General features: G+C 39.8%; 2 protein-coding genes across 4 annotated transcripts; one reads left to right on the forward strand and one right to left on the reverse strand.

Moving 5' to 3' along the window:
* The first annotated feature begins 105 nt into the window (after positions 1-105).
* On the forward strand, positions 106-6,439 carry LOC131447332 (zinc finger and BTB domain-containing protein 12-like). The gene is made up of 5 exons (XM_058619058.1): positions 106-293; positions 1,629-1,837; positions 1,930-2,115; positions 3,100-3,291; positions 4,176-6,439. Exons 2-5 carry the CDS (start codon positions 1,634-1,636, stop codon positions 5,277-5,279), a joined length of 1,686 nt encoding a protein of 561 aa, XP_058475041.1. The 5' UTR covers positions 106-293; positions 1,629-1,633; the 3' UTR covers positions 5,280-6,439.
* A 447-nt stretch (positions 6,440-6,886) lies between these two features.
* On the reverse strand, positions 6,887-11,171 carry nelfe (negative elongation factor complex member E). 3 transcript variants are annotated; one of them, XM_058619062.1, is made up of 11 exons: positions 11,090-11,171; positions 10,523-10,604; positions 10,330-10,415; positions 10,007-10,076; positions 9,323-9,468; positions 8,748-8,822; positions 8,040-8,427; positions 7,760-7,904; positions 7,600-7,654; positions 7,133-7,235; positions 6,887-7,050 (listed from the first exon to the last, which is right to left on the reverse strand). In XM_058619062.1, exons 3-11 carry the CDS (start codon positions 10,402-10,404, stop codon positions 6,974-6,976), a joined length of 1,134 nt encoding a protein of 377 aa, XP_058475045.1. In that variant the 5' UTR covers positions 10,405-10,415; positions 10,523-10,604; positions 11,090-11,171; the 3' UTR covers positions 6,887-6,973. The 3 variants fall into 3 exon arrangements, with proteins under 3 accessions (XP_058475045.1, XP_058475042.1, XP_058475044.1); XM_058619059.1 differs by having other exon boundaries at positions 10,506-10,604; XM_058619061.1 differs by having other exon boundaries at positions 10,330-10,433; positions 10,506-10,604.
* Between the last annotated feature and the right edge of the window lie 111 nt (positions 11,172-11,282).

The raw sequence follows: 11,282 nt of genomic DNA on the forward strand, positions 1-11,282 counted from the left end.
CGTACAACCGCCTCACGGTTTAGCGAGCGGAGGCGCTTCACACAAAAACCGATTCACGGTCAGTTCAGCGGCGGCGAATACGCGATGGTTGGATTTCGTTGTCACGTGACGCGCCTCCTCCGCGTAAAAAAAACCCAAAAAGTAAACAGAGCTCGGGCTGGAAGCGATCGAAATTAATGATGAAGAAAAACTGCCTGCTAACCGCATAACACCAGCGACTGCCCTGTTCAACTCAAACCAAACTCACATTTTAAAAATAAATCTTACGATATTTAGCGAAACGACGAGGGAAGGTGAGTTTCAGCCAAGTTTGACGAGAGCTTTTGTTTGTATGTAGCTAACTAGTAGCTAGGTTGAGTGCAGTGTGGCAGCTGAGCTAGGCCATGAGGAAAAGAAATAACAGTAAATGTGTCGTCGAGTTCACAGCCCACACAGTTCACTTCATAATAATAATAATAATAATAGCTATTATTCTAGGCTAACACACTGTTAGTGTCGCTGTTCTCTCATTAGCTAACTTTAAAACGTCTGCGTGTAAAATGTTTTGGTAGCAATTCATGACGAGTAGTAGTTATAGTAATAGTTAGTAGTATATAACAGTCAGTAATCACTGTTACTTTATTGTATACTGTACAGTTTTATTATAATTGATATATTCTTTTTGACAGATCTGTAGTACAGTATAAGCACATTCTATCATTATTATTGTGTATGTACTGTGCGCTGTATTACACTATAGTTGTCTTAATGTGTGTGTACACTATATTTATTTATTGGTATGTAGTTGTTTTTGTTTGCACACTGTCTAATTCGTCTTATTCTTATTTATTTGTGAGATGACATTATTTATCAGGTCAAACTAAATACAACAATTAGCAAAGCAGATGAAGGTCATCATGTGTGAATTTCTCTGTGAGATGAATAAAGTATCTATCTATCTATCTATCTGTCTATCTGTCTATCATCACCTCACTGACACGGCTCAACACGTTGTGAACGAGGAGTGAGAATCACAGGGTACCTCACAGTATGCAATACATGGTCCACAATACTAATAATATTACAATACAACGATTCTGTGATAATCATATAGTAATACATCATATCTAACTGTCTAACTGATAAAACCAAAATGTTTGTGAACAGTCAAAAGTGCAGGATTTCTCTGTTTATTCACAACATAAAGAACAAAGGTCATAAAGTCTATGTATTGAACGTGGATGGAGCATCTCTTCATGTAGTTTTCTCCACCATTTGTTCAGCCAGGTAACTTCTAGCTAAGGTTCCCTCATTCATTTGAGCAGGAGACGTAAAGTAGTGACGCCCAGCAAGTGAAACTGGCAGGGACTGTACTTTAGAGTGACTTCATTTATTCATTAAAATATCGATTTGCCCCGGCATATTTATTCTCGTATTGCAGGAGGAAGGATGATGATATACTACTTGACAGGACAGGAGCATGAAATACCTCATTTCTGTGCATTTAAAATAGATTACCATGGTGTATCTACGATTGAGCACCCTGCTGTTATTAGCTTCAAAGATTGTCTCAGTGCTTTGATAATCTAAACACCATTTTGCTGCTATGAATAATTTGCCAAATGTAAGAATTTGTCATTTTTATTCAGGAAAGATGGAGATGCTGTGTTTCCGTTTGCCGGGTCATGGGGACAAGACCCTGCAACACATGAATTCACTGAGATCCAGGCAGCACTTCTGTGACATCACCATTGTTGCCAGCAACAACCAGTCATTCAGGGGACATAAAGTGGTGCTCGCTGCCTGCTCGCCCTTCCTGAGGGACCAGTTCCTCCTCAACCCATCCCCGAGGCTTCAGGTAACAAGGCAGATTTAATCACTCACACTGTCCCAACTGTCAAAGCTTCAGAATCAGTGATTCTCTGTGTGCTTTGTTTCACATTTTGTCAGGTGTCAGCGCTGTACAGCTCCACTGTGGTGTGTGATCTGCTTCTGTCGTGTTACACTGGCATGTTGCAGTTTAACTCCGAGGAGATTGTCAACTACCTAACTGCTGCCAGTTATCTGCAGATGGAACATATAGTGGAGCGCTGCCGAGGAGCTCTGAAGAAGTATGTACAGCTGAAGAACCCCAAGGTCAGTAACCCCAAAGAATGGCTTCAAAAGTTTGTCGTCATTTCGGGAAACTATATTTGGTCTGCCTTGTCTCTGTGTTTTTCTTTCTATGGGTTAGGGTTTGAAATGGTATCCTGTATCTTTGTTCCCAAATTATCCTAACTTTACATAAGTACTTTCTGCTTATCTTATACCTCTTTTATTTGCATGTATACACAGTAACACGTATGAACGTGTTCTTTCAGAAAACAGTCATAGGAGTTCTATTTAGAACCAATTCCAAAGAAACAAAATGGTTGATTTCAAAACAGCCCAAATGATATACAAAGCAGAAACAAACTGTTACTCAACAGCACCCAAAGGTTGTTTCATTTCATCAAAAACAGTATGACCTAAGAGAAATAAATCAACCAAAAGTAATAAATATGAACTAAAACCAATTATCACTGTATTAAGTCATTAAGAAATCAGATTATGGGTCAATTATAAGAAACATGTGAACATCATTAAATTAAAAGAAACACCATTCTGAAATGATATGTGTTGCAACAGGATGTGGAGGTTGTCTGACTCTGAGATCTGTTTCCTGTTGAATCTCATTTGCAGTGATACTGAGTGAAAGATGCAAAAAGACAAAAGAGGAATAAATGCAATGACAACATAGACAAACAAAGGCTTTAAAATAAATACATTATATATATATTATTATTATATAATATATATATAATATCTATATATATGTGTGTATATATGTGTGTATGTATATATATATATATTATTATTATTATTATTATTATTATTATATAATATATATATATAGATATATATACTGTATATATAGATATTATCACAACAATCTAACAGTTAATTGTAAGGGTTTAAATTCATATTTTTCAAGTCCAAAGGGGGGGAGTGTATTCAGTTTAAAATGGTGCCATACATTCTTCCATGAATCAGGTGCACATAAGAGTATGTAAATGTTAATGTTTAAATTTCTTCCTCTAGGTGACCACAGAGGAGAGTCCGGCTCAACCAATGATTGTGAGCGGTAGCGTCCGCACTGTTGCATCTCCCCCCGCCAGCCAACCCTCCGCCGTGGACCCTCAGAGTGCTGTGGAGAACAACAGTGATATGTCTGCTCAGGACAGCGGTCAGCACCACCATGAAAGTCCTGTGCTTGACGAGCCGTGTATTAAGGTGAGTTACGTGTGAGTGACGAACAAGTGTTGGAATGCAAAGTGCTCTTTTGACTGTTTACAGAACATGGAGTGGTTTTTATAAGAAACACCTCAACTTGAACACAGTGTAATAGAAACAGTAGTGGTGGGCATGAGCAGTAGATTATTAGATCATTTGCTTGCATCAGTTACTTTGACGATTCACAATATTTTAAATTAAATTAAACGTTTTATGAGTGATTTCATTTATGGTTTGATTTATGGTGCATCGCTGGTCATAAGGTGGCAGCAGCAGGAAGCTTTTAGTTAGTGGACTTTGGATGTTTGCAGAAGTGAATTTACAGGGTTTCTTGAATGCATCTCGTTAGCTGCTCCTGTTAGCTCAATGCGTAGTGAACGCTGCATTACTTTCACTAGCTCACATGCACTGCAGTTTAGAATATTCAAATATATTTCGAATAATACCATGGAATATTTGAATATTTGAATTTAATAGCATAGAAATGCCTGTCCCTAATTGTCAGTTTTTATCGATATTCCTCAAACTATTATAATTATATATTTGGCATTACATTTCATTTTAATTGCTATTAAATCTTTAAAAAAAAATCTTGTATAAAGTTTTTCTCAACATTTGATACCATTTCTAATGAAATGATCCAAAATGCCCCTAAAACGTATTATATTGGGGCAGAGGATATATATATATATATATATATATATATATATATATATATATATATATATATATATATCTATATATATGTGTGTATATGTATATGTTATGTCATTTTTATCTGTGAAACAGTTGCTGTTTGTCAGACAGAGAGTATACATGGTGACAGAGATTTTAGTAGTTTCCAGACTAAACTCCGGTGCTGCTGTCCTGTAACTCTGTTACAGGTTCACGCGTCAGATGAGGACGAGTCCAGACCGGAGGATTACGATGTGTTTCGAGTATACGTCTCTGAAGAGGAGCATATGAGCAGAGGCAGGGAGGAGGAGACTGGAGCTCCCACTGATGGACCTCAAGATGCTGCTTGTTACCCAGAGACTGATGGTATCGTGTTCGGAGGAGAAGGCGGCGAATATGATGTAGATCTCAGCACTGGTGGACTTTCGGTGGAAGGTCTGCGTGCTTTCAGACGCAGGTGGCCTGACCCTAAAATCGGCCGGGGCAGAGGGAGTGGCAGCAAGGGGAGGGGTTTCAAAAGGAGAAGGTGGGTGTCTTCTCAGGATAAAAGGCCTCCAGGTATTGCTCACCACCAGGATTTGTGGTACCTGGCAACTCCTGGATTAGGAGGGAGTCTCGGCCTGGACTACAACCAAGATGGGCTCAAGACAGGAAGCTATGTATCAGTTGACCTCCCACGCCTAGACTTCAGTGTGGGTGATGCTCAGGGAGAAAAGGTTTCACCACTGGCAGCTAACACTGTGAACCAGTATTCCTTGGAGGAATCCAGCTGTGGTGCAGGTGAGGGGAGTTCAGGGTTAAGCGGTGGAACAAAAGAAGGAGGCGACGAGTCTGTCGCGGTCGTTGGGTCAACTTCAAGCGTAGCGGGGCACGTCATATGTGAGCACTGTGGCATGACTTTCCCCACAGCCCACGCTTTAGCAGTCCACTCCCGCACCATGCACCTGCTGTACACCTGCCCCTGCTGTGGGAAAAACTTCCACAACTCCGTCAACTTCAACCGGCACATGGCTGTGCACCGGGGAGGCGGCAAAACCCACCAGTGTCCACTGTGCTACAAGACTTTCACTCAAAAATCCACACTCATCGACCACATGAACCTCCACAGTGGCGAGCGGCCGCACCGCTGCGCCTACTGCCATGCCCGCTTTGCCCATAAGCCCGCGTTACGGCGCCACCTGAAGGAGCAACACGGGAAAACCACGGGGCAAAACTCTCTTCACGAACAGGAGGAGATAGAGAGGGCGAGAGAGGCTGCTGGAAGAATACGAGAGGAAGAACAGGAATGTCTGGTGACTGCACAAGTCTCATAGGCCAAAGCATTTAAAGACAGTAAAGGGTCTCCACTTAACCTCCTCACACTTGACAGCTTCCTGTCAGAGTGAGTGCAGCCAAGTCAGAAGGTCAGCCTGTGACTGACTCAGGCTTTAAAAGTAATAAAGCCCTATCACATGAAACATTTTAAATATTGCCATTTAAAGTGGAACAGTGCAGCATTTTATCCTAATTTAACAGCTTCTTGTCTGTTAGTGGAAAACCAGCCTTGCAACATCAGGGCCACTGACCCAGAGTCCTCAGTATCAGGAGGTCCTCGCGAATCCTCGGGTCTCGACAGAAACACGTATTGTTGTACGGCACTACACACTCGCACCCTAGCCAGGTACTGGATATAAGAGCAAGGCAGTGATAGTGTTATTTTCGACGCTCATCATGGCAGAGCCGGCGAGTTCTAGCACGTGAGTGATGTTTGTGGATAAAATGAATGCTCTCACAGCAAACCTGTCAAAAAAAGGAAGGTACCGGTCGAGTAATGATGGCTCTGATTCCGGCATAAACAATAATAAGAATAATAATAGCTTTCAGAAATGATCTGATTATTTCTTCCTGTTGTTTTCTTACAGTGACGTCTCAAAATATACTGAGCACTGTGAAAAAAATGTATGTCTATGGAGTAGATTCTATTAAACCGTATGTGCTAACTGTTCAGTACGATCACTGAACGCCGTTCAAAGATCAGTGAGTGTAAATAAAAGAAAAATTTACCCTCTGAAGACAAATGAACAAAACTGTATTAAAAAAAACAAGAAATCATCGGATTTGAACAGACTTGTGATGTGAATGCAGGAACATTCATCTGGATCTGATGTCATTTAAATGTAACATGGTTCAGTTCCATTGGAAGTTCTTGTGTGTTTATCTCAGCGAAGTCTTAACAGATCAGGATGAATTTTGTCATGTGTATGTAAGACGGTATTATTTAGGAGGTAAAGTTCTATACAGATCTGGATCCAGTGTAGTTTGGTCAGCTGACCTGATTTTGGGGGCAGATAACATTGATCAGACCATAATAACTACAGGTCAACTGATGTTTTTTTTTTCTATGGCCGATGCTGATGTAGATTTTTAAATATCATTGCAGAATGTGCAAAACAAAGATGTAATTGTTTTAAAATAAACAATACAAAACATGAAACTGAAGAATATTCTACAATTTATATCTGTGCTGCTGTGCAACTGTATACAGTATTTCCAATCCAAATAAGGTATAAATGTATGAAACAGTGGATCAATTGAGAAATGCATGAGAAATAAAGTTTTAGTGACTCCAGTTTTTAGTTAATCAATAATCAGCCAATGTCTATGATTAAATAATGACAAATACCAGCCCGATTCATTGGATGTACTTGCTGGATCCCTGCATTAGAAAGTTCTTAACATTTTATTTAATTAAATGTAGCTTCTCCACTCTCAATCGTTTTCTTAAACTGAATAACATCTTTTCTACAACCTTTGGCTTCTGAAATGAGACACTTCCAACTGCATCATTTAGGGTTAGATCACCAACTTGCTGCGTTAAATCAAGGTGACTTTATTATGACCAGGCAGTGTATTATAAAAAGACAGCAAAAGATTTGATGCATTCACTTGCAGCATCTGAGTTTATTAAAACAAACACGAAAAAACTCTGTGCCCACAAAAAAAGAGAAGAAAAAAAACAAAACGAGAGTCATCCAAGGAAATCCTCACTGTAGACCACTTGGTTCCTCTTGTCCCTGTAGGAGCCTTTAGTGCTGTTCTGCACAGCTGTGAGAGAGAAGAGACGGTGGTGAAGGTTAATACACGGTCTGATGATAAAATAACTATAATAACAATAAGCAGCACTTACCTAGTGAAGCCCACACAGACTTTCCAGTGGCAGCATCAAGCATGGGCTGCTTCCTGGCAATGCTGACTTTAATGTGAACGTCTCCTACTGTGGCTCCATTCAACTGTGAGACAAAAACAGAGAGAGGTCCACTTCATATACAGAGGAACATTCAGTGTGTGGATGCCACACTTTCCCTATTAATGTTAGACATTTTAAAACCATGAAACTACATTTCTTCTTTTAAACGGATAGAAATAGCACAGTAATATAGTAAAATAATAACTGCATGAGTGAGAAACCTAAAATATGTGTACTACTAGTGAACAATCATGACTGTGAAATGATCGTCTTAAACCTCCAACTGCAGCTGCATCATCATTTCACATGTTCTTACACAGTACCTTGACAGCCCACCAGGGAGCTGTAGAACAACACTTTGGGAATCACCATGAGAGAGGAAGATCATATTGAATAATAGTACTAACCTCTACCACAGCCTGGTCTGCAGACTCCATCTTCTCAAAAGTGATAAATGCACAACTAGAATCAGAAAAAAGGGAAAATTCAACATCTGAGGTGTAAATAATATGCACAATGTGGATGTAAAACCAGCAGCACACACAGCTTTGTCTAAAGGGTCCATACTTGCGTGGGTTGTCCATGGAGAGGTCGATTATATTTCCATGTTGACTGAAGGCAGAGCGCAGGTTGTCCTCAACCAGTCCAGAGCCGTAAACGTACACAGTGTTGCCCTTTCTCACTCCTCGCCGCTCTGGGTACGAGTCTGACCCTGAGGACACACATGGCAGCCAAAGAAAGAACATGAATGTGCCCCCAGCATGTTGCCTCCACCTCCACCATCACTACAAATCCAGATATCTACATCTTTGAAGAAGGATGATGAAAACGGGAAATGGTTACTCACGTCTAAACGGTCCATCTCGGTCTCGCTCTCGCTCCCTGTCTCGCTCTCGATCCCTGTCCCTGCTTCGGTCTCGCTCTCGGTCTCTTTCTCTATCCCTGTCCATTTCTCTGTCTCTCTCCCGCTCCCTGTCCGGCTCTCTCTCTCGCTCCCTGTCCGGCTCTCTCTCCCGCTCCCTGTCCGGCTCTCTCTCCCGCTCCCTTTCCGGCTCTCGGTCACGCTCCTTGTCCGGCTCTCGCTCTCGGTCACGCTCTCGGTCACGCTCTCTGTCTCTGTCTCTGTCCGTCTCACGGCTGGACGGCGTGGCGCCTGCATCGTCCTCGTCCCGGTATCGGTCACTTGAGCTGACAAAGCTCTCATACAGAGATTTCCTGTGGGCTCTCTTTCCAGACTAGGAGAGGCACGAGAAGAATAACGTGTTTACAGCTCTCCTTTTCTGTTCTGAACTTCACAGTTCCACTTATATGCTGACGTGATTAAAGTGGCACTTTATCTTGTTTATCTTTTAGGGAACTGCAATTATGCCACAGCAATGCCTACAATATTGTACTTTTTCCTAAATAAATCATTTTTTCTAAATTTAAAGACGGGTAGCAGCTGTATATATTCTAGTTACTTGAACGCATGCTTATTATTTATTACCTTTACTGTCTTTACTGGAGTATATCATCTTAATCAGTTATGTTATGTCATATATAATCTCCACTGTACCTCCGGCAGTTCTTCATCTGTAGAAACACTCCTTTGGAAGGGTAGGAAAGCAGGAACTGGTCCTTTTTCAGGGTCCTGTGACAGATTAAGAGCAAGATTTGAACAAATGGATGATCAAAACAAAGCCAAGAAAAAGATATAATAACCAGAATAACAGTGAACCTTTTACACTTGTACTATCTGTAATTTAGCTTCTAATCCACTAAAGAGGCCTCAAATTGACAATATTTTCATAATATTTTCACATTATTAAATGCATTACATTCAACATTAAATGATATAGAAGCATTTCTACAGGGTGTGACCCCGCCTATCACCCACAGCACCCCGTGACCCTCATGTAGAGGAAAAAGCCTTAGAAGATGGATGAATAAGCATGTCCACGGTTTTACAATTATCTACATGTTATTATTGTTTTTTTATTGCTGGATGATGGAAGATCAAGAAAAACTTTTAAGCTCAAATCACCCACCACAACTAAACAGTTGATTTCCCCAAAACTGTTGGAATCTCAACATCTATCTTTTCAATAGTCAGACATGAACTTTGAATATATGGTACAAGTATTATCCTACCTTGAGTTTTATCTCCAGCATTCGAGAGCGTTTAAAGCCCGAGTTTTTGTTCTCTGACTTGATGGCGCTGATGGCACCTGACTTGATCAGCATCTTTGCTTGCTCGGTTGCTGTTGCCGTGTCAACGACAGGCTGGTCCGTCAATGCTGTGATGAAAATAAGTGTCAAGGAACTAAGAGAACAAGATGTGTGAGCAAGGTTGGTGAATGTTTAGTGTAACCAGTTTTAAAGCAGACACAACTTTTGTGCAAAATAGGGTGACCTTGTTTTTAAATTTTTTCAAATATGCATTAAAGTCATGTAAACTAAGCTCTAAGTTTATTAGGTGCACCTACCTGAAAGTAGGGCTGCAACTAACAATTCATTTAATCACCAATAATCTGATCTTTATAATGTTTAATTGTTTTCAATTTTCTCAAATGTCAAAAATGTTCAGTTTGGAAGATTTCTTTGTTATCAGAAGATATTCTCATTTGAGAAGCTGAAAAATCACAGAGCTTCTTATAATTATTTTCAAAAACACTAAAAACGATTTATTAAAAATCAAAAAATAGTTGGCGGTTAATTTAGTGACTGATTAATCGTTGGATCCCTACCTAAAAGTCTTAACTTAGCGCTAACCCTCTAATAGTTAACAGTTGTGTTGATGCTGATATAGAAAGGTGCTGAGTCAAATGCACTTACTGCGTTTCAATCCACTCTGGTTCGTCTGGTTGGTGGAACTTTGCTTCTTCAGGGCATGTAGTGCCTTTTTCTTAATAGACAAATACATACACAAATCAAAACATCATATCATCTGGTAAAGGTTTGGAGGCTATATTCATAAAAACATCTCTGTGTGTGATTGTATTGGTACTGAGCCAGTGGTGACATAACATAAACTGTGTTTATTATTATCATTATTATTATTTGTGTTCAACAGTAGTTCTCAGTAAAATGATCAACATTTTTTTTTAACTTTCTGTCAAGCACTTCCATTTCATTTTATATGCATTTAAGTTGTTTACCTTTTTCTTTAGTTTTGCAAATTTCTTTTGCAGGGCCTCCTCTTCTTCCGTTAATGAATTGGGAAACACCAACATGATGCTAACTTCTACAAAACAGACAGACTCTATTAACAATTTCAAATTATTCTCGTATTTAATAAATAATAAAGCTGTCAAATTGAACGTGTCCAGCTCACAAGCAGTTGTCCTCCACCTCTGTCAGCAGCCACTTTTTTGAGCCGATTTAAATCTGCTACATGGAAGTGTAATCTTCACCTGGTTCTGTGTTGTGTTACCTGCCAAGACCAAGTCCACCAAGAACATGTTAAGTCTGTGAAATTAGCGGAGTTTCTCCTCTGACTTGGTGCAACAACACCAAACCACACCATACGACACCAACAACAACAACACAACACAACACAACACAACACAACACAACACAACACAACACACCCCCTTACCTTTGATATGAAACTACAGGCTACCTCAGCTTTGATAAAGAACTTTAAACTGTGATTAAGAACTTTAAACCTTGGAGGACAGCATTACGCTTTTCAGAGTACAGCCTATCGGAAATTATTATCATTATAATAATATTATAATTTTAGCTGTTCGACGCTGCTAGCCCATGTATGCTAAGTAAGTCGCTTACTTCTGCTTTAGAGAGAGTACAAATGACCTGATAACACAAAACGTAAACTACCAGCTTCAAAACAAAAACATGCCTTTTTAATGACATTTTAGCCAACTGTTTTAGATTTTAAGTATTTAATTCACTTACCACACACACACATACACACACGAACGCTGCTATACGGCGACTTCAACAAAACACCGACGCATAAATATGACGTCGCAGCTGCTGATGACTTTTGGCGTTTTATTTTATGTTTAAAATAAAACCCAGAAATTACATGATATACTTCATTTAGTATTAAAATGTATTATATACATCTTTAGGAATTTTAAAACGT

Source organism: Solea solea, chromosome 20 (genome assembly GCF_958295425.1).
Source record: "Solea solea chromosome 20, fSolSol10.1, whole genome shotgun sequence".
Taxonomy (NCBI): Eukaryota; Metazoa; Chordata; class Actinopteri; order Pleuronectiformes; family Soleidae; genus Solea; species Solea solea.

Coding starts and splice junctions, on each gene's coding strand:
- LOC131447332 (XM_058619058.1), top strand. CDS start 1,634: ATGGAGATGCTGTGTTTCCGTTTGCCGGGTCATGGGGACAAGACCCTG. Junction 1,838..1,929: donor ACCCATCCCCGAGGCTTCAG/GTAACAAGGCAG, acceptor ACATTTTGTCAG/GTGTCAGCGCTGTACAGCTC. Junction 3,292..4,175: donor TTGACGAGCCGTGTATTAAG/GTGAGTTACGTG, acceptor ACTCTGTTACAG/GTTCACGCGTCAGATGAGGA.
- nelfe (XM_058619062.1), bottom strand. CDS start 10,404: ATGTTGGTGTTTCCCAATTCATTAACGGAAGAAGAGGAGGCCCTGCAA. Junction 9,469..10,006: donor CCAGAGTGGATTGAAACGCA/GTAAGTGCATTT, acceptor TTTTCATCACAG/CATTGACGGACCAGCCTGTC. Junction 7,905..8,039: donor CCGAGATGGACCGTTTAGAC/GTGAGTAACCAT, acceptor GTGTGTCCTCAG/GGTCAGACTCGTACCCAGAG.